Source organism: Oncorhynchus mykiss, chromosome 9 (assembly GCF_013265735.2).
Source record: "Oncorhynchus mykiss isolate Arlee chromosome 9, USDA_OmykA_1.1, whole genome shotgun sequence".
Lineage (NCBI taxonomy): Eukaryota > Metazoa > Chordata > Actinopteri > Salmoniformes > Salmonidae > Oncorhynchus > Oncorhynchus mykiss.
The window spans coordinates 73887742-73907970 of record NC_048573.1 but is presented as its reverse complement, the minus strand read 5'-3'; the positions used below and the strand labels follow the sequence as shown (position 1 = coordinate 73907970).

The 20229-nt window shown below is 43.9% G+C and overlaps 1 protein-coding gene across 1 annotated transcript in view; it reads left to right on the top strand.

Moving 5' to 3' along the window:
• Positions 1-12990, top strand: part of LOC110531282 (XK-related protein 7-like) — a 161146-nt gene extending 148156 nt beyond the window's left edge. Inside the window, exons 3-4 of the mRNA XM_036986976.1 lie at positions 10421-10608; positions 10921-12990. Of these exons, the coding sequence (XP_036842871.1) occupies positions 10421-10608; positions 10921-11706 (974 nt within the window). The 3' untranslated portion in view covers positions 11707-12990. The remainder of the gene's footprint in view (positions 1-10420; positions 10609-10920) is intronic.
• The last annotated feature ends 7239 nt before the right edge of the window (positions 12991-20229 follow it).

The window sequence follows — 20229 nt, the reverse complement described above, 5'->3', positions numbered from 1 at the left end:
TGAGTGGGCATTCTATGTTTCATGTCTTGTTTGTCTATTTCTATGTTCAGCCTGATATGGTTCTCAGTCAGAGGCAGGTGTTCATCATTGTCTCTGATTGGGAACCATATTTAGGTAGCCTGGGGTTCACTGTGTGTTTGTGGGTGATTGTTCCTGTCTATGTGTTTTTTTCCACCAGATAGGCTGTTTAGGTTTTCGTTACGTTTTGTTTTGTAGTATTGTATTGGAGATTCGTGTTTCGTATTAATAAACATGGATCGTAAACCACACGCTGCATTTTGGTCCGACTCTCCTTCTCACGAAGAAAACCGTTACATGGTCTGGTTAATATAGCACCATGCCAGGGGAAGGTCTCGTTAATATAGCACTGTACCAGGGGATGGTCTGGTTAATATAGCACCATGCCAGGGGAAGGTCTGGTTAATATAGCACTGTACCAGGGGATGGTCTGGTTAATATAGCACCATGCCAGGGGATGGTCTGGTTAATAATATAGCACCATGCCAGGGGATGGTCTGGTTAATATAGCACCATGCCAGGGGATGGTCTGGTTAATATAGCACCATGCCAGGGGAAGGTCTGGTTAATATAGCACCATGCCAGGGGATGGTCTGGTTAATTTAGCACTGTGTCATGCCAGGGGATGGTCTGGTTAATATAGCACTGTGCCATGCCAGGGGATGGTCTGGTTAATATAGCACCATGCCAGGGGATGGTCTGGTTAATTTAGCACTGTGCCAGGGGATGGTCTGGTTAATGTAGCACTGTGCCAGGGGATTGTCTGGTTAATTTAGCACTATGCCATGCCAGGGGATGGTCTAGTTAATATAGCACTGTGTCATGCCAGGGGATGGTCTGGTTAATATAGCACTGTGCCAGGGGATGGTCTGGTTAATATAGCACTGTGCCAGGGGATGGTCTGGTTAATGTAGCACTGTGCCAGGGGATTGTCTGGTTAATTTAGCACTATGCCATGCCAGGGGATGGTCTAGTTAATATAGCACTGTGTCATGCCAGGGGATGGTCTGGTTAATATAGCACTGTGCCAGGGGATGGTCTGGTTAATATAGCACTGTGCCATGCCAGGGAATGGTCAAGTTAATATAGCACTGTGCCAGGGGATGGTCTGGTTAATATAGCACTGTGCCATGCCAGGGAATGGTCAAGTTAATATAGCACTGTGCCAGGGGATGGTCTAGTTAATATAGCACCATGCCAGGGGATGGTCTGGTTAATATAGCACCATGCCAGGGGATGGTCTGGTTAATATAACACTGTACCAGGGGATGGTCTGGTTAATATAACACTGTGCCAGGGGATGGTCTGGTTAATATAGCACCATGCCAGGGGATGGTCTGGTTAATATAGCACCATGCCAGGGGATGGTCTGGTTAATATAACACTGTGCCAGGGGATGGTCTGGTTAATATAGCACCATGCCAGGGGATGGTCTGGTTAATATAGCACCATGCCAGGGGATGGTCTAGTTAATATAGCACTGTGCCAGGGGATGGTCTAGTTAATATAACACTGTGCCATGCCAGGGGATGGTCTGGTTAATATAGCACTGTGCCATGCCAGGGGATGGTCTGGTTAATATAGCACTGTGTCAGGGGATGGTCTGGTTAATATAGCACCATGCCAGGGGATGTTCTAGTTAATATAACACTGTACCAGGGGATGGTCTGGTTAATATAGCACTGTGTCAGGGGATGGTCTGGTTTATATAGCACTGTGCCATGCCAGGGGATGGTCTGGTTAATATAGCACTGAGCCATGCCAGGGGATGGTCTGGTTAATATAGCACCATGCCAGGGGATGGTCTGGTTAATATAGCACCATGCCAGGGGATGGTCTGGTTAATATAGCACTGTACCAGGGGATGGTCTGGTTAATATAGCACTGTGTCAGGGGATGGTCTGGTTAATATAGCACTGTGTCAGGGGATGATCTGGTTAATATAGAACTGTGCCATGCCAGGGGATGGTCTGGTTAATATAACACTGTGCCAGGGGATGGTCTGGTTAATAAAGCACTGTGTCAGGGGATGATCTGGTTAATATAGAACTGTGCCATGCTAGAGGATGATCTTGTTAATATAGCACTATGCCAGGGGATGGTCTGGTTAATATAGCACCATGCCAGGGGATGGTCTGGGTAATATAGCACCATGCCAGGGGATGATCTGGTTAATATAGCACCATGCCAAGGGATGGTCTGGTTAATATAGCACCTCTTTGTAGCAGTCAGCAAATAGTGTCTCTTGAGGAGCTCCAAATGCCTCTGCATTAGGGGGGGGGGGGGGGGGGCTGTCAAATTCTCCTGCCATTGTTAGGCTGAAGTTTTTTCACACCTCTCACTTCACACCTCTCACTGCTAATTGAAGTTTCCGCCAGGTCCGTTCTGTCCTAGCAGCTCGGCAGCGTAGCGGCCTTTATTTATTTAGCTTCATATAATACAAATCACCTAGAGATTGCTGTCTTTGAATTTTAGCCTTCAGAAGTAGGTTCAGACTGAACGTTCCTCGCTCAGTTTTTGTGTTGGATGTTATTTCCAGGTTCCTCTGTGTCTCTTCTGCAGATTTTGGTTTGTTAGAAGTTTCTTCTTGATAGGAATAGTCCATTCAGGTCATTTTGGCAAAAATCTAGTTTTTTTTTCTCTCTCTCCTCTCTCTCTGCTGCTCCCAGGAGTCTTGTTGAATATGTTGTAGAGCTCTCAGGAGCTCAGTTTGGCGGCCAGCTCTAGGAAGAGTTTTGGTGGTTCCAAACTTCCTCCATTTAAGAACAATGGAGGCAGAGTGGCGCAGCGGTCTCAGGCACTGCAGTGTTGTGGCGTCACTACAGCCTGGAGTTCGATTCCTTTGACCTCATGGCTTGGTTTTTACTCTGACATGCACTGTCAACTGTGGGACCTTATATATAGACAGGTGTGTCCCTTTTCCAAATCATGTCCAATCAATTGAATTTACCGCAGATGGACTCCAATCAAGTTGTAGAAACATCTCAAGGATGATCAATGGAAACAGGATGCACCTGAGCTCATAGCAAAGGGTCTGAATACCTATGTAAATAAGGTACTTCTGTTTTTTTATTTTTAAAACCTGCTTTCACTTTGTCATGGGTTATTGTGATGTCATTAATGGGGTATTGTGATGTCATTATGGGTTATTGTGATGTCATTATGGGTTATTGTGATGTCATTAATGGGGTATTGTGATGTCATTATGGGTTATTGTGATGTCATTATGGGGTATTGTGATGTCATTATGGGTTATTGTGTGTAGATTGATGAGGAGAAAAAATATTTCATAAATTTAAAATAAGGCTGTAATGTAACAAAATGTGGAAAAAGGCAAGGGGTCTGAATTACTTTCCTAATGCACTGTACACACACACACACACACACAGCGCCATTTGGACCCGATCCAGACAGATGCAGAGATCTCTTAATTAGCTATGGACAGAAAGCGCTACACACACACACACACACACACACACACCGACAACGCCATCCTTGGACTGAGCAAGCACGACGAGCAGAGCCAATCTTAATTGAATCAAACATCGCAGCATAGAGCATAGCGCCAAAAGTCTGTCAGCATACAAAGGCAGAAGATTAGAGGGACAATTTGGAAGGAAAATACTGATGACACTGATGGAGATGTTAATATGACAATGACAGACTGACATTGCCAAAATCCCCTCCCCCCCCCCCAAAAAAAAAAAGATAATGCGGAATAAATAAATAGCCATTGAATTGAATTTATTTTGACATATACAACAGAATGTGGACCCAGAGGATATCACTTTAAAGTATTCATTAAAACGCTTGTTTCCATAGTGATCCTCGACGGTAAAAATAATAACACATATAATGATTAAAAGACAAGAGAAAATTGCAAACCGCCATAAATACATTCATTTATATCGACGTCCTAAAAGGGGACACTATTCACTGTAATTTTCCCTAACTTAAAAAAATAAATAAATCAACCATATTCATTTCACATTAAAACAATCTATTAATTGCACATCAATGCACGATCCTTCAAATCAATACACCCGACCAGCAGCAGGGGGCGGTGAAGAGTTCTCTTACTTATTAAGACAAACTTGTCCAAATGAAAACCTTTGCCTGTTTTTTAAAGCTATTTCTACTTTTTTCTTTGCTTGATCTCCAAGGGAAGGCTATTCCATAGACAAATGCCTGTATGGAAAAACGTGCTCCTCCCAATACTGTATGCACTTGGGATTTTACAAGACATAACATTAGCTCTGGTATTGTGACTGTGTTGGTTACAGACCATATCAATGTGGTTTTTCACGTAATCTGGGGGATCAATCATTTAAGATGTTAAACATATGATTAAGTGTAAGTGGGTCCACTCTGGACTCCAAAGGCAACAAGCCCACCTCCAGGAACTCCTGTACCCCTATGTGGGTCCTAAGGGGGACATTCAGCATATACCAGATAACATTATGTGGGTCCTAGGGGGGACATTCAGCATACACCAGATAACATTATGTGGGTCCTAGGGGGGACATTCAGCATATACCTGATAACATTATGTGGGTCCTAGGGGGGACATTCAACATATACCAGATAACATTATGTGGGTCCTAGGGGGGACATTCAGCATATACCAGATAACATTATGTGGGTCCTAGGGGGGACATTCAGCATATACCAGATAACATTATGTGGGTCCTAGGAGGGACATTCAGCATATACCAGATAACATTATGTGGGATCTAGGGGGGGGGGGGGGGGGGGGGGACATTCAACATATACCAGATAACATTATGTGGCTCCTGGGGGGGTGGGGAGGCATTCAGCATATACCTGATAATATTATTTTGCATGACCTGCATTCTCTTTTTCAGCTTTTTTGACAGCCCACTATACCAAGCAGATCAGGCATAATCAAAATGACACCGAGTCAAGGTTGAGACGAGCAGTTTCTTAACTTTAATGGTAAAATATCTATATATATGTATAAATATATAATATAAATATCTAGCGTTAACGATATAAACATTTACATTTGTTTGCCATTTTAGAAATAATTTTAGAAGCAATTAGGTCTCCAGAAAGGCTTTGATCTAGGGACACACCAAGATTCACTTGTTTTAGATTCACTTGTTTTAGATTGAAGGGGCGGCAGGGTAGCCTAGTGGTTAGAGCGTTGGACTAGTAACCGAAACGAAAGGTAACCGAAAGGTAACCGAAAGGTAATCGAAAGGTTGCAAGTTCAAATCCCCGAGCTGACAAGGTACAAATCTGTCGTTCTGCCCCTGAACAGGCAGTTAACCCACTGTTCCTAGGCTGTCATTGAAAATAAGAATTTGTTCTTAACTGACTTGCCTAGTAAAATAAATAAAGATTCACTTGTTTTAGAATCAATCTCCTTGCCTGCACAGTTTACCGCTATCTCGTCAGCCCTAAGCAATCTATGTTTTGTTCCAAACAAAATCGAAAATATTCAGAGAACCAATCTGTAACAAAATGCAATACCTTACTCAGGGTCTCCTCTATGTAAACTGTGTCCGTCCCTGATTCCAGTATGGCCGAGTCATCAGTATAAAGCAATTGTTTGCACTTACTACTGTATCTGGCATATCTTTTATTAACCTCTCTGGGATAGTGTCCCACCTGAACAAAAGCCAGGGAAAATGCAGAGCGCCAAATTCAAATAAATTACTGTAAAAATAAAACTTTCATTTAAATCACACGTGCAAGATAGCAAATTAAAGCTACACGTGTTATAGGGGTCCCACGGTAGTTACTGGGGTCCCACGGTAGTTACTGGGGTCCCACGGTAGTTACTGGGGTCCCACGGTAGTTACTGGGGTCCCACGGTAGTTACTGGGGTCCCACGGTAGTTACTGGGGTCCCACGGTAGTTACTGGGGTCCCACGGTAGTCACTTGTTGTGAATCCAGCCAACGTGTCAGATTTCAAAAAGGCTTTTTCGGCAAAAGCAAACGATGCTATTATCTGAGGATAGCACCTCCGTAAACAAAGAGAGAAAAGCATATTTCAAGCCTGCAGGCGCGACACAAAACGCAGAAATAAAAATATAATTCATGCCTTACCTTTGACGAGCTTCTTCTGTTGGCACTCCAATATGTCCCATAAACATCACAAAGGTCCTTTTGTTCGATTAATTCCGTCGATGTATATCCAAAATGTCAATTTATTTGGCGCGTTTGATCCAGAAAATCACCGGTTCCAACTTGCTCAACGTGACTACAAAATATCTCAAGTTACCTGTAAACTTTGACAAAACATTTCAAGCTACTTTTGTAATACAACTTTAGGTACTTTTTAACGTAAATAATCGATAAAATTGAAGACGGGATGATCTGTGTTCAATACAGGAAGAAAACAAACTGTAGCTAGCTTTCTGGTCATGCGCCTCTATCTAACAGTACACTTCAAGTGACCCTCGTTCAAGATGGCCGTACTTCTTCATTACACAAAGGAAAAACCTCAACCACTTTCTAAAGACTGTTGACATCCAGTGGAAGCGGTAGGAACTGCAAGAAGGTCCCTTAGAAATCTCGATTCCCAATGAAAACCCATTGAAAAGAGAGTGACCCCAAAACAATTAAATCTGAATGGTTTGTCCTCTGGGTTTCGCCTGCTAAATAAGTTCTGTTATACTCACAGACATGACTCAAACAGTTTTAGAAACTTCAGAGTGTTTTCTATACTAATAATATGCATATATTATCTTCTGGGGATGAGTAGCAGGCAGTTGAATTTGGGCATGCATTTCATCCGGACATGAAAATACTGCCCCCTGTCACCAAGAAGTTAACGTATATAAGAAATAAGAGAGGCCCTAAAGTGATCCCCTGCGGTACTCCACAGGATATTTCTTTGGCCTCTGACAGAACATCACCAACATTACATACTTATGTTCTGTTGGTCAGATAAGACCTAAAGACCTAAACCAAGACCTAAACCAATTCACTGCTACATCATTTATAGGTACACTTCAACTATGACAGACAAAATGAGAAGAAAAAAAATCCAGAAAATCACATTGTAGGATTTTTTTTCTTCTCATTTTGTCTGTCATAGTTGAAGTGTACCTATGATGAAAATTACAGGCCTCTCTCATCTTTTTAAGTGGGAGAACTTGCACAATTGGTGGCTGACTAAATACTTTTTTGCCCCACTGTAAGTTATAATTTTAGCAGTGACACATAACCATAACTGAACGGTCATCTTGGTGGGTACAACAGTGGTGCCACGTCTGAATGACAAATGTTGCTGTATTATCACCAGTCCAGGTGAAAGGGAAGATTCACAATGTTTCATTGAAATGTACAGTTGTGTATAGACCAAGTAGCTGAGGAAAATCGACGCTGTGGTCCTGAACAACATCACTAAGAGGCCTACAGTACAAGATGATAACAGAAGAGGTCTGAGAACAGAGCCTTGAGGAAGACCTAAACTTACCTTAGATTTGTCTAGGTTGTGAGTTGAAATGTTTTACTGGCTTTCTGCGTGAAAATTATTTTTAGTTCTCTGTGACCTTGGTCAAAGTTGGTGTGTGTGGTCTGGAAATGTCTAATCTAGCAATCGTTCTATAATCTAAACCTCCTGGAACAAGGAGCTGAACAAACATACACACAAAGACAACAGAATGACAGATATCTTAAGGTGCTACAGAGTTGATTCACCTGATATTGTCACACCCTGATAATTATCCCCAGTGTATTTATACCTGCGTTCTCTGTTTGTCTGTTGACAGTTTTTCTTGTCAGGTCTTACCAGCGTGTTTACACGTCTCCCTGCTTTCTCAAGTCTGTTTCCTAGTTCAGTTCTGACCATTCTGCCTGCCCTGACCCCGAGCCTGCCTGCCGTTCTGTACCTGCCTGACTCTGACCCGTTTACGAACCTCTGCCTGTCCTGACCCCTAGCCTGCCTGCCCTGACCCCGAGCCTGCCTGCCGTTCTGTACCTGCCTAACTCTGACCCGTTTACGAACCTCTGCCTGCCCTGACCCCGAGCCTGCCTGCCGTTCTGTACCTGCCTGACTCTGACCCGTTTACGAACCTCTGCCTGTCCTGACCCCGAGCCTGCCTGCTGCTCTGTACCTGCCTGACTCTGACCCATTTACGAACCTCTGCCTTTCCTGACCCCGAGCCTGCCTGCTGTTCTGTACCTGCCTGACTCTGACCCGATGACGAACCTTTGCCTGTCCTGACCCCTAGCCTGCCTGCCCTGACCCCGAGCCTGCCTGCCGTTCTGTACCTGCCTGACTCTGACCCGTTTACGAACCTCTGCCTGTCCTGACCCCGAGCCTGCCTGCTGCTCTGTACCTGCCTGACTCTGACCCATTTACGAACCTCTGCCTTTCCTGACCCCGAGCCTGCCTGCTGTTCTGTACCTGCCTGACTCTGACCCGTTTACGAACCTCTGCCTGTCCTGACCCCGAGCCTGCCTGCCGTTCTGTACCTGCCTGACTCTGACCTGGGTTACGAACCTCTGCCTGTCCTGACCCCGAGCCTGCCTGCCATTCTGCACCTGCCTGACTCTGCCCTGGATTACGAACCTCTGCCTGTCCTGACCCCGAGCCTGCCTGCTGTTCTGTACCTAATTGACTCTGCCCAGGATTACAGACCTCTGCCTGCCTTCGACCTGTCTTTTGCCTGCCCCCTGTTTGGGTCAATAAACACCTGCGACTCTAGCTGTCTGCTTCTGGATCTTTTCCTGAGTTCTGATATATACGAAAACAGACCAACAGATCCCTGAAGAAATTACAGCGCTGGCTGCAAGATCACACACACACACGCACGCACGCACACACGCGCACACGCACACACACACACTGTTAAAGGATTCCCATGTTATATTCTCACTGTTAAAGGATTCCCATGTTATCTTCTTCTTTTCTCACATAACTTTGAAATAATTCACAAATGTAATAATTTAAAAGTTGTTTGTGTGCCTCTGTCTCTGTTAGAGTCTGAGAACATGAGATCTATTATTCATTCTGGAGAAGAACAGGATTAATTAACATATTAGACATGTTAATTAGACCATAGCAGGAGAGTCAAAAGCAGCGAGACGGGAGACCTCATTTAACTTAATTAAATATTAATTTAGCAAAATGTTAATAATTTAATCTCATGTCCAATTAGTAATAAATCCCGTCTAAAGGCATGAAAAATGTAACAGCAAAACTCTAAAATTATAAAAGGGGTCTTTTAATGTAGTTTTAACAAGTAGATGATGACAACAGACATCAGGCCTTTTAGAAAAATCCAAAGCAAACTCTTCTGATTCTGTCAGATCAAGTGTGTGTGTGTGTGTGTGTGTGAGAGAGTGTGTGTGTGTGTGTGCATGCACTGTATAACGATCATGATGCTGCTTTAATCAAACAGAGGGTAGTCTAGACTGGGGTAGTCTAGACTGGGGTACTATAGATTGGGGTACTATAGACTGGGGTACTATAGACTGGGGTACTATAGACTGGGGTGGTATAGACTGGGGTAGTCTAGACTGGGCTAGTCTAGACTGGGCTAGTCTAGACTGGGCTAGTCTAGACTGGGGTACTATAGACTGGGGTACTATAGACTGGGGTGGTATAGACATGGGCATGGTTTGACGTCTACTACTGGGGTAGTATAGACTGGGGTAGTCTAGACTGGGGTATTCTAGACTGGGGTAGTCTAGGCTGGGTTAGTCTAGGCTGGGTTAGTCTAGGCTGGGTTAGTCTACTTTATTTAGGCTGAACATGAGGGCTCGCTGGTCTGGTCTACTTCGATGAGGTTATGTAATGTGTGTTTCTGAGGACAGAATTGAGGAACCGTAGTACAGGCAGTTATATAAAAACACAGGGAATCTCTGAACAGAGTCCAGTCATGTAAAGAATGTACATCCTCCGTACCACTCATCCCTCTCTGTCCCCATCTGTTGGTTTCTCTGCCTCGCTTCTCTAGTCTCTCTGGCCTGGATGATAGCATCCCACCAGATGGTGTCTCAAAACACCTTTCTTTCTCAAATCTCTCTCTCATATCTCTTCCCCACTCTCTCCAGGTCTCTCTGCCTCAGCCTCCTTGGTCTCTCTGGCCTGGATAATAGCGTCCTACCAGATGGTGTCTCAAAACACCTTTCTTTCTCAAATCTCTCTCTCATATCTCTTCCCCCACTCTCTCCAGGTCTCTCTGCCTCAGCCTCCTTGGTCTCTCTGGCCTGGATGATAGCATCCCACCAGATGGTGTCTCAAAACACCTTTCTTTCTCAAATCTCTCTCTCATATCTCTTCCCCCACTCTCTCCAGGTCTCTCTGCCTCAGCCTCCTTGGTCTCTCTGGCCTGGATGATAGCATCCCACCAGATGGTGTCTCAAAACACCTTTCTTTCTCAAATCTCTCTCTCATATCTCTTCCCCCACTCTCTCCAGGTCTCTCTGCCTCAGCCTCCTTGGTCTCTCTGGCCTGGATAATAGCGTCCTACCAGAAGACTCTGAGGGACTCCAGAGATGACAAGCTCCCAATGTCCTACAAGGCTGTGATTGTCCAGATGCTGTGGCACTTCTTCACCATCGGGGCCAGGACCATCGCCTTCGCCCTGTTCGCCTCTGTGTTCCAGGTAAAGGTTACACACCACACAGAACATGCACTGAGAAAAGTGCAATGTATGTTTCTATAATTTAAACAAAGTTATCATTAATTGCAGGTTATTGGCAAGTTTTTGCTGGGTACGGTTGCAAAATTCTGGTAACTTTCCACAAATTCCCATTTCTTTTAGAAATCCTGCTTTAGAGGAGTCTGGATTTCCTGTTTATTCCCTCTAAGTGGGATTTTGGGAAAAATTGGAAATTTTCAGAAAGTTACCTGACTTTTTGCAACTGTTGAGCTGTTGTTTTTTCTTTTTTTAAATGTTGACGTCTCTGTGTTGCAGCTCTACTTCGGTATCTTTGTCGTGAGCCACTGGTGCCTCATGACGTTCTGGATCATCCAGGGGGAGACAGACTTCTGCATGTCCAAGTGGGAGGAGATCATCTATAACATGGTAGTGGGCATCGTCTATATCTTCTGCTGGTTCAACGTCAAGGAGGGCCGCGCTCGCTTCAGGATGTGGCTCTATCACACGGTGACTCTGGTAGAGAACGTGTCCCTCATTGCGGCGTGGTATCTTTACCGCGGGCCGAACACCTCGGACTTTTACGCCCTCATCGTGGTGTGTGTGGTGGTTTGTAGCTACGCTCTGGGGATCTTCTTCATGTTGGGGTATTATTGTCTCCTGCACCCTGACGGGCCGGTGTCCGCGGCTCAGTGGGGGGTGTGTGTGGAGGACGGGGGGTTGATGGTGGAGTCCTGTGTGACCCCAGCCGAGGCATCACACCTCCCCCCTCCAGACGTGGTCACCAGCCCCCCTAGGACTCTAACTAGGACTGCAGGTGCGGATCGGGGCGAGGTGGTACCAGGAGATCTAGCTGTGTTCCAGGTTAGATCCACCACCACTATCTCGCCGGCCCTGGCCCCTCGGCCCCTCAGGACAGAGGGGCCAGTGATCCGGATAGACCTTCCCAGAAAAAGGTACCCTGCCTGGGATGCTCACTTCATCGACAGGCGGCTGCGGAAGACCATCCTGGTTCTGGAGAACACCTCCCCGGTCACGCCCAGGATCCAATACCGCAGTCTGAGCAAACCCAAGGAGGTTATGGAGTATGAGACTACCGTGTAATGTAACGTAATCTAGCTACACTACCTCCACCAGTACAGCAGGGGGCTCCACCAGCCAGGTGAAGAAAGAGAATGATCCATGATGCTCAACTCTTATCCTCCTGTTTGAAGTAAATTAAAGGGTGCTTGGAGACAACAGTGTATACTATAAGTGTACCTTACTCCCTCTGTGGGAAGGGGAGACAAGGGGAGTTGAGAGAAGAAGGTTGAGGAGGCGGTGCTATTGGAGGACTGTGTACAGGTGTAAGACAGGTGTCAGGGATTTACAGGTCAGGTGACGTGGGCGTGTCAGTAAATGTACCTGTTTATGACCAGTGCATGTGTGGAGTGTTTCCGCTCAGCTGTTTCCACATTCTGTGTGTACTATAGGAGCCAATCGGCTGTAGCCGAGATCGAGGGTGAGAGGTGAAAGGTCATCTAAGGTCACACCAGGTCGTGACCTTATGGAGAACTGCAGGAGGAGACACTGAAACAAGACATGGGTCATGATTCTCTCAACACTGAAACAAGAGAGGACATGGATCATGAGTCTCTCAACACTGAAACAAGAGAGGACATGGATCATGAGTCTCTCAACACTGAAACAAGAGAGGACATGGATCATAAGTCTCTCAACACTGAAACAAGAGAGGACATGGGTCATAAGTCTCTCAACACTGAAACAAGAGAGGACATGGGTCATGAGTCTCTCAACAATGAAACAGTGAACACAGTCATGTCAACGATGATGATAGGTGACTGTTGTGATGTTCATGATGATGATGATGATGATGATGATCATGATTGTGCAGCCTTGTCCCAGATATATTTGTGCTAACTTCTATGTTCATTTTCTTGACAGTGACCGCAGGAGTTGACAAGACATGATGTTGTTGACAGTGATGCTCATGTAGAAATAACTGGGAAGTCGTAATTCAGCTGTTATGAGGAAGGACTCAAAGCTGATTTGGTAGAAAACGTTGTTGTCATAGTAACATGAAAACAGTGACAGTGGTGTGTTGATGACCTGCTTCAGTGATTGGAGGTTCAGTTTAGCAAATTCAAATCATTCATTACCTTTATTCATGTGTGATTATTTATTTTCCTGTTTATTTGTATATTTTAAAATCGTTTACTCGCTCAGTGGCCATGCCTTTGATAATGTTTCTTATCAAGGTGTAAACATATACAGTGTCTTGCCAAAGTATTCACCCACCTTGGTATTTTTCCTATTTTGTTGCCTTACAACCTGGAAATAAAATATATATTTTTTGGTGGGTTTCTATCATTTAATTTACACAACATGCCTACCACTTTGAAGATGCAAAATATTTGTTCGTGTGAAACAAACAAGAAATAAGACACAAAAAAACACAGAAAACTTGAGCGTGCATAACTATTCACCCCCCCCCAAAGTCAATACTTTGTAGAGCCACCTTTTGTAGCAATTACAGCTGCAAGTCTCTTGAGGTGTGTCTCTATAAGCTTGGCACATCTAGCCACTGGCATTTCTGCCCATACTTCAAGGCAAAACTGCTCCAGCTCCTTCAAGTTGGATGGGTTCCGCTGGTGTACAGCAATCTTTAAGTCATATCACAGATTCTCAATTGGATTGAGGTCTGGGCTCTGACTAGGCCATTCCAAGTCATCTAAATGTTTCCCCTTGAACCACTCAAGTGTTGCTTTAGCAGTATGCTTAGGGTCATTGTCCTGCTGGAAGGTGAACCTCCATCTCAGTCTCAAATCTCTGGGAGACTCAAACTGGTTTCCCTGAAGAATATCCCTGTATTTAGCGCCATCCATCATTCCTTCAATTCTGACCAGTTTCTCAGTCCCTGCCAATTAAAAACATCTCCACAGCATGATGCTGCCACCACCATGCTTCACTGTGGGGATGGTGTTCTCGGGGTGATGAAAGGTGTTGGGTTTGCGCCAGACATCAAGTACCTTCTTCCATATGTTTGGGGAGTCTCCCACATGCCTTGTTGGCAGACACAAAACGTGTTTGCTTATTTTTTTTCTTTAACCTTTCTAGGGCCTTTCAACATTCCACTGAAAAGGCAGCGCGCGAAATTCAAAAATATATTTTTGAAATATGTAACTTTCACACATCAACAAGTCCAATACAGCAAATGAAAGATAAACAACTTGTTAATCTACCCATCGTGTCCGATTTTTTTCATAAATGCTTTACAGCTAAAGCACAACATATGATTGATTATGTTAGGTCAGAGTTAAGTCACAAACATACACAGACATTTTCCAGCCAAAGATAGGAGTCACAAAAAGCAGAAATATAGATAAAATTAATCACTGACCTTTGATGATCTTCATCAGATGACACTCATAGGACATCATGTTACACAATACATGTATGTTTTGTTTGATAATGTGCATATTTATATCCAAAAATCTCAGGTTACATTAGCGCGTTACGTGCAGTAATGTTTTGATTCCAAAACATCCGGTGATTTTGCAGAAATACTCATAATAAACATTGATAAAAGATGCAAGTGTTATTCACAGAATTAAAGATAGACTTATCCTTAATTCAACCGCTGTGTCAGATTTCAAAAAAACTTTATGGAAAAAGCATAATCTGAGAACGGTGCTCAGAACCCAAAAGAGCCAGAGGAATATCCGCCATTTTGGCGTCAACAGAAGCTAGAAAAAATATTCACTTACCTTTGATGATCTTCATCAGAAGGCACTCCCAGGAATCCCAGTTCCGACAATAAATTACTGATTTGTTCCATAAAGCCCATCATTTAGCCACTTGTTGTTAGCGTGTTCAGCCCAGTAATCCATCTTCATGAGGCGCGAGCAATTCCTCCAGACAAAAACTCTAAAAGTTCCATTACAGTCCGTAGAAACAAGTCAAATGATCTATGCAATCGATCTTTAGGATGTTTTTAACATAAATCATCAATAAGGTTCCAACCTGGAGAATTTCATTGTCTGAAGAAAAGCATTGGAACGAGAGCTAACTTTGTCGGGAGCGCGCGTCATGAGACCGAGGCTCTCTGCTATTATGAGCCCCTAGGAAGTGCATCCTCATTCATATATCACTGGGATTTCAATAGGCACTGTTTTGAAAATTGATTTCTCACTTCCTACTCACAGACATCATTCAAACAGTTTTAGAAACTTCAGAGTGTTTTCTATCCAATACTAATAATAATATGCATATTTTAGCACCTTGGACAGAGTAGGAGGCAGTTCAGTCTGGGTACCCTATTCATCCAAAAGTGAAAATGCTGCCCCCTATCCCAAAAAGGTTAAGCAATACCTTTTTTCTGGCCACTCTTCTGTAAATCCCAGCTCTGTGGAGTGTATGGCTTAAAGTGGTCCTATGGACAGATACTCCAATCTCCGCTGTGGAGCTTTGCAGCTCCTTCAGGGTTATCTTTGGTCTCTTTGTTGCCTCTGATTAATGTCCTCCTTGCCTTGTCCGTGAGTTTTGGTGGGCGGCCCTCTCTTGGCAGGTTTGTTGTGGTGCCATATTCTTTCCATGTTTTAGTAATGGATTTAATGGTGCTCCGTGGGATGTTCAAAGTTCCTGATATTTTTTTATAACCCAACCCTGATCTGTACTTCTCCACAACTTTGTCCCTGACCTGTTTGGAGAGCTCCTTGATCTTCATGGTGCCACTTGCTTGGTGGTGCCCCTTGCTTAGTGGTGTTGCAGACTCTGGTGCCTTTCAGAACAGGTGTATATGTACTGAGATCATGTGACAGATCATGTGACACTTAGATTGCACACAGGTGGACTTTATTTAATTAATGATGTGACTTCTGAAGGTAATTGGTTGCACCAGATCTTATTTAGGGGCTTCATGGCAAAGGGTGTGAATACATATGCACACAATATTTTTCAATTTTTTATTTTTGAGAATTGTTTAAACGTGTTAATTTTTTCATTTTACTTCACCAATTTGGACTATTTTGTGTACATCCATTACATAAAATCCAAATAAAAATCCATTTAAATTTCAGGTTGTAAAGCAACAAAATAGGAAAAACGCCAAGGGGGATGAATACTTTTGTAAGGCGCTGTATGCATGTATATATTGGAGATACTAGATTATTTCTGTCTGTCTGCCTGTATGCCTGTCTGTCTGCCTGTTTGCCTGTCTGTCTGCCATCTGTATGTATGTATGTCTGTCTGCCTGTATGCCTGTCTGTCTGCCTGTTTGCCTGTTTGCCTGTCTGCCTGTCTGTCTGTCTGTCTGTCTGTCTGCCTGTCTGTATGTCTGTCTGTCTATCTGTTTGCCTGTCTGTCTGCCGTCTGTCTGTCTGTCTGTCTGTCTGTCTGTCTGTCTGTCTGTCTGTCTGTCTGTCTGTCTGCCGTCTGCCTGTCTGTCTGCCGTCTGCCTGTCTGTCTGCCTGTCTGTCTGCCTGTCTGTATGTCTATCTGTTTGCCTGTCTGCCGTCTGCCTGCCTGTCTGCCGTCTGCCTGTCTGTCTGCCTGTCTGCCTGTCTGTCTGCCTGTCTGTCTGCCTGTCTGTCTGCCTGTCTGTATGTCTATCTGTTTGCCTGTCTGTCTGCCTGTCTGTCTGCCTGTCTGCCTGTCTGCTGTCTGCCTGTCTGTATGTCTATCTGTTTGCCTGTCTGTCTGCCGTCTGTATGTCTGTCTGTCTGCCTGTCTGTCTGCCTGTCTGTCTGTCTGTCTATCTGTTTGCCTGTCTGCCTGCCGTCTGTATGTCTGTCTGTCTGTCTGTCTGCCTGTCAGTCTGCCTGTCTGTAATATGTATGTTTGATCTGTGGTTTGGTAATGCTGCTTCTATTATCATTAACGAGCAGATAAAATGTAAAAGGAGAAAAAAAAAAGCTGTGATACAAAATGTAGTTGGGAAAATACCGTAGTAAAATGGCCGAAAAAAAACAACACAAAACTGATGTGGAGAGTTTTTTTTTTGTTCAATAATAACCCATGTCTCTTTGGTCAATACAGTGGTATGACTTGTTCACTGCATAACATGTCAAGTATTATGATGTTCCCACATTCTATATGTTTACATGTCCTCAGTGACTGGGGTGATTCTAACACTGATCATCATCATTACTCTAATGAAGAAAGTGATCATTGCTTTTATTTTATTTTTAAAAGGTTCTGGAGAAATCCCCAATCTGATTGGCTTTCAGCACATGGAGACGGAGCCATCAGAGAATTGGAGTGTTCCCATATGTTCCGTTGGATTTGTCTAAATTCTTTAGGTCTAATCCACAAAACCCACATTTTCCCAATCCAGAGGGAGAAATCTACTAAAGACTGCCAAATCAAATGACTCTCTCCTTCTATTGTTTATTAGGTGTCTGATGGCTGGGTGGGATTCATCCATTTAGGAGAAGTTGGAACTGCTGCTGGTTGACCTTATTTCTCTTTTTATCTGGGTTTATCTCTTTCTTCTTTCTCTCCCCTGCTCTCTCGTCTCTCTCTCTCTCGTATCTCTTCTCTCTCTCTCTATCTCTCTCTCTCTCTCGTATCTCTTGTCTCTCTCTCTCTCTCTCTGTCTAGTCTCTCTCGCCTCTCTCTCTCTCGTATCTCTTCTCTCTCTCTCGTATCTCTTCTCTCTCTCGTCTCTCAATTCAAGTCAATTCAATTCAAGGGCTTTATTGGCATGGGAAACATGTGTTAACATTGCCAAAGCAAGTGAGGTAGATAATATATAAAGTGAAATAAACAATATAATTTAACAGTAAACATTACACATACAGAAGTTTCAAAACAATAAAGACATTACAAATGTCATATTATATATTTATATACAGTGTTTTAACAATGTACAAATGGTCTCTCTCTCTCTCTCTCTCTCTCTCTCTCTCTCTCTCTCTCTCTCTCGTATCTCTTCTCTCTCTCTTCTCTCTCGTATCTCTTCTCTCTCTCTCTCTCTCTCTCTCTCTCTCTCTCTCTCTCTCTCTCGCTCTCTCTCTCTCATCTCTCTCTCTCTCTCTCTCTCTCTCTCTCTCTCGTATCTCTTCTCTCTCTCTCTCTCATCTCTCTCTCTCTCGTCTCTCTCTCTCGTATCTCTTCTCTCTCTCTCTCTCTCGTCTCTCTCATCTCTCTCTCTCTCTCTCTCTCTCTCTCTCTCTCTCTCTCTCTCTCTCTCTCTCTCTCGTATCTCTTCTCTCTTCCCTATAACCTGTAGATAGGACTGGTCTCTCTCAATCTCTCTCTCTCTCGTCTCTCCCTCTCTCTCTCTCGTCTCTCGTCTCTCCCTCTCTCTCTGTCTCCAGTCCTATCTACAGATTATAGAAAAAGTCCTCTTCTAGTATTTCTCCAGTAGGTTTCCTCAAGGAGAAAACCTCCACTTCTACGTCTGAGATAATAAAACAAAAACACGATACACTATACAGCAAGGAAAAAAAAAACACTACAGTAAATACCTCAGTGTACTACAATTAGCAAAAATACTACATTAATTACTATACTATACTATAGTTAACAGTAAATACTACAGTATACTACAGTATTTATACTATAGCTAACTGTAAATACTACAGTATACTACAGTATTTATACTATAGTTAACTGTAAATACTACAGTATACTACAGTATTTATAGTATAGTTAACTGTAAATAGTACTGTAAGTAATACAATAAATACTACGTTATTCACTGTGTTTGTTTTGCTGATTTTAATCCATAAAAACACTACAACGAATACTACAGGAAAGTCAGCGAAAACACTACAGTGAATACTAAAGTATTTATATACCATAGTATACTATGGTATATTTTCATGTGGGTGCCCTCGTATCTGCTATGGTCTATGTTCACGGTCACCCACCAATCGTCATGCCCTGCGACTCCAGAGAACTAGGAACATTCCACTGGGTCTCCAGAGAACTAGTAACATTCCACTGGGTCTCCAGAGAACTAGTAACATTCCACTGGGTCTCCAGAGAACTAGTAACATTCCACTGGGTCTCCAGAGAACTAGTAACATTCCACTGGGTCTCCAGAGAACTAGGAACATTCCACTGGGTCTCCAGAGAACTAGGAACATTCCACTGGGTCTCCAGAGAACTAGGAACATTCCACTGGGTCTCCAGAGAACTAGTAACATTCCACTGGGTCTCCAGAGAACTAGTAACATTCCACTGGGTCTCCAGAGAACTAGGAACATTCCACTGGGTCTCCAGAGAACTAGGAACATTCCACTGGGTCTCCAGAGAACTAGTAACATTCCACTGGGTCTCCAGAGAACTAGTAACATTCCACTGGGTCTCCAGAGAACTAGTAACATTCCACTGGGTCTCCAGAGAACTAGTAACATTCCACTGGGTCTCCAGAGAACTAGGAACATTCCACTGGGTCTCCAGAGAACTAGTAACATTCCACTGGGTCTCCAGAGAACTAGTAACATTCCACTGGGTCTCCAGAGAACTAGTAACATTCCACTGGGTCTCCAGAGAACTAGGAACATTCCACTGGGTCTCCAGAGAACTAGTAACATTCCACTGGGTCTCCAGAGAACTAGGAACATTCCACTGGGTCTCCAGAGAACTAGTAACATTCCACTGGGTCTCCAGAGAACTAGTAACATTCCACTGGAGAGTAGAATTCAGACTCAGATCTGACAAGGAAGAACTCTCTGTCGGTCTATAAGTAGCTGACTGCAGAGACGCGTTGGGAGAGAGCGATGACACGCTCAAGGTCAAATGCTACCAATTAGAAAACAACAAAAATAGCCTCCACCTCACACAAACAGACAGTTTCAGCACAAAGAGAGATCATCAGTAACACAAGCAGTCAAAACATCTAACATACAATATATCTACTTCCTCACAGAGCTCCCTGGCTTACATAAACCTCCAACAGTGTTCAAGAGCTACTGAGAGAGAGAGAGAGACAGAGAGAGAGAGAGAGAGAGAGAGAGAGAGAGAGAGAGAGAGAGAGCAAGAGAGAGAGAGAGAGAGAGAGAGAGAGAGAGAGAGAGAGAGAGAGAGAGGAGAGAGAGAGAAAGAGAAAGAGACAGAGGAAGTGATTTCCAAACCTTCCATAACAAAGCCATCACCTACAGAGAGATGAACCTGGAGAAGAGTCCCCTAAGCAAGCTGGTCCTGGGGCTCTGTTCACAAACACAAACAGAGCCCACAGAGCAGCAACATAATTAGACCCAACAAAATCATGAGAAAACAAAAAGATAATTTGTCACGAATCCCGCTTCCTGAGTCTGTGTTTGCCTGTGTTTCTGTCCTGGAACGCACCCTGTCTGGTTGCCGGGCGAATTAGCTTGTTGGGAGATCGATGTTCACCCGCACCTGTATCCCATCAGTAATCTGCACACCTGTCCTGATCATCACCTCTCCCCTTCAAAAGCTCTGACCTGACATTCATTCCCTGCCGGATCGTTAGCCATGAACAGTATGTTGTGCCATAGTATCAGCCTCAAGTTGGATAGAATTTGTTTTGTTGTTTTTTACGTATTGCTTGCCTTAAACTTACCTCCGTTTGTTCTGTCTTCAGTTACTCACCCGGATCATTTACCCCTGGTGCCTGGTCGTCGGAGGATTCCACTACCCCATTGGATCCACCTA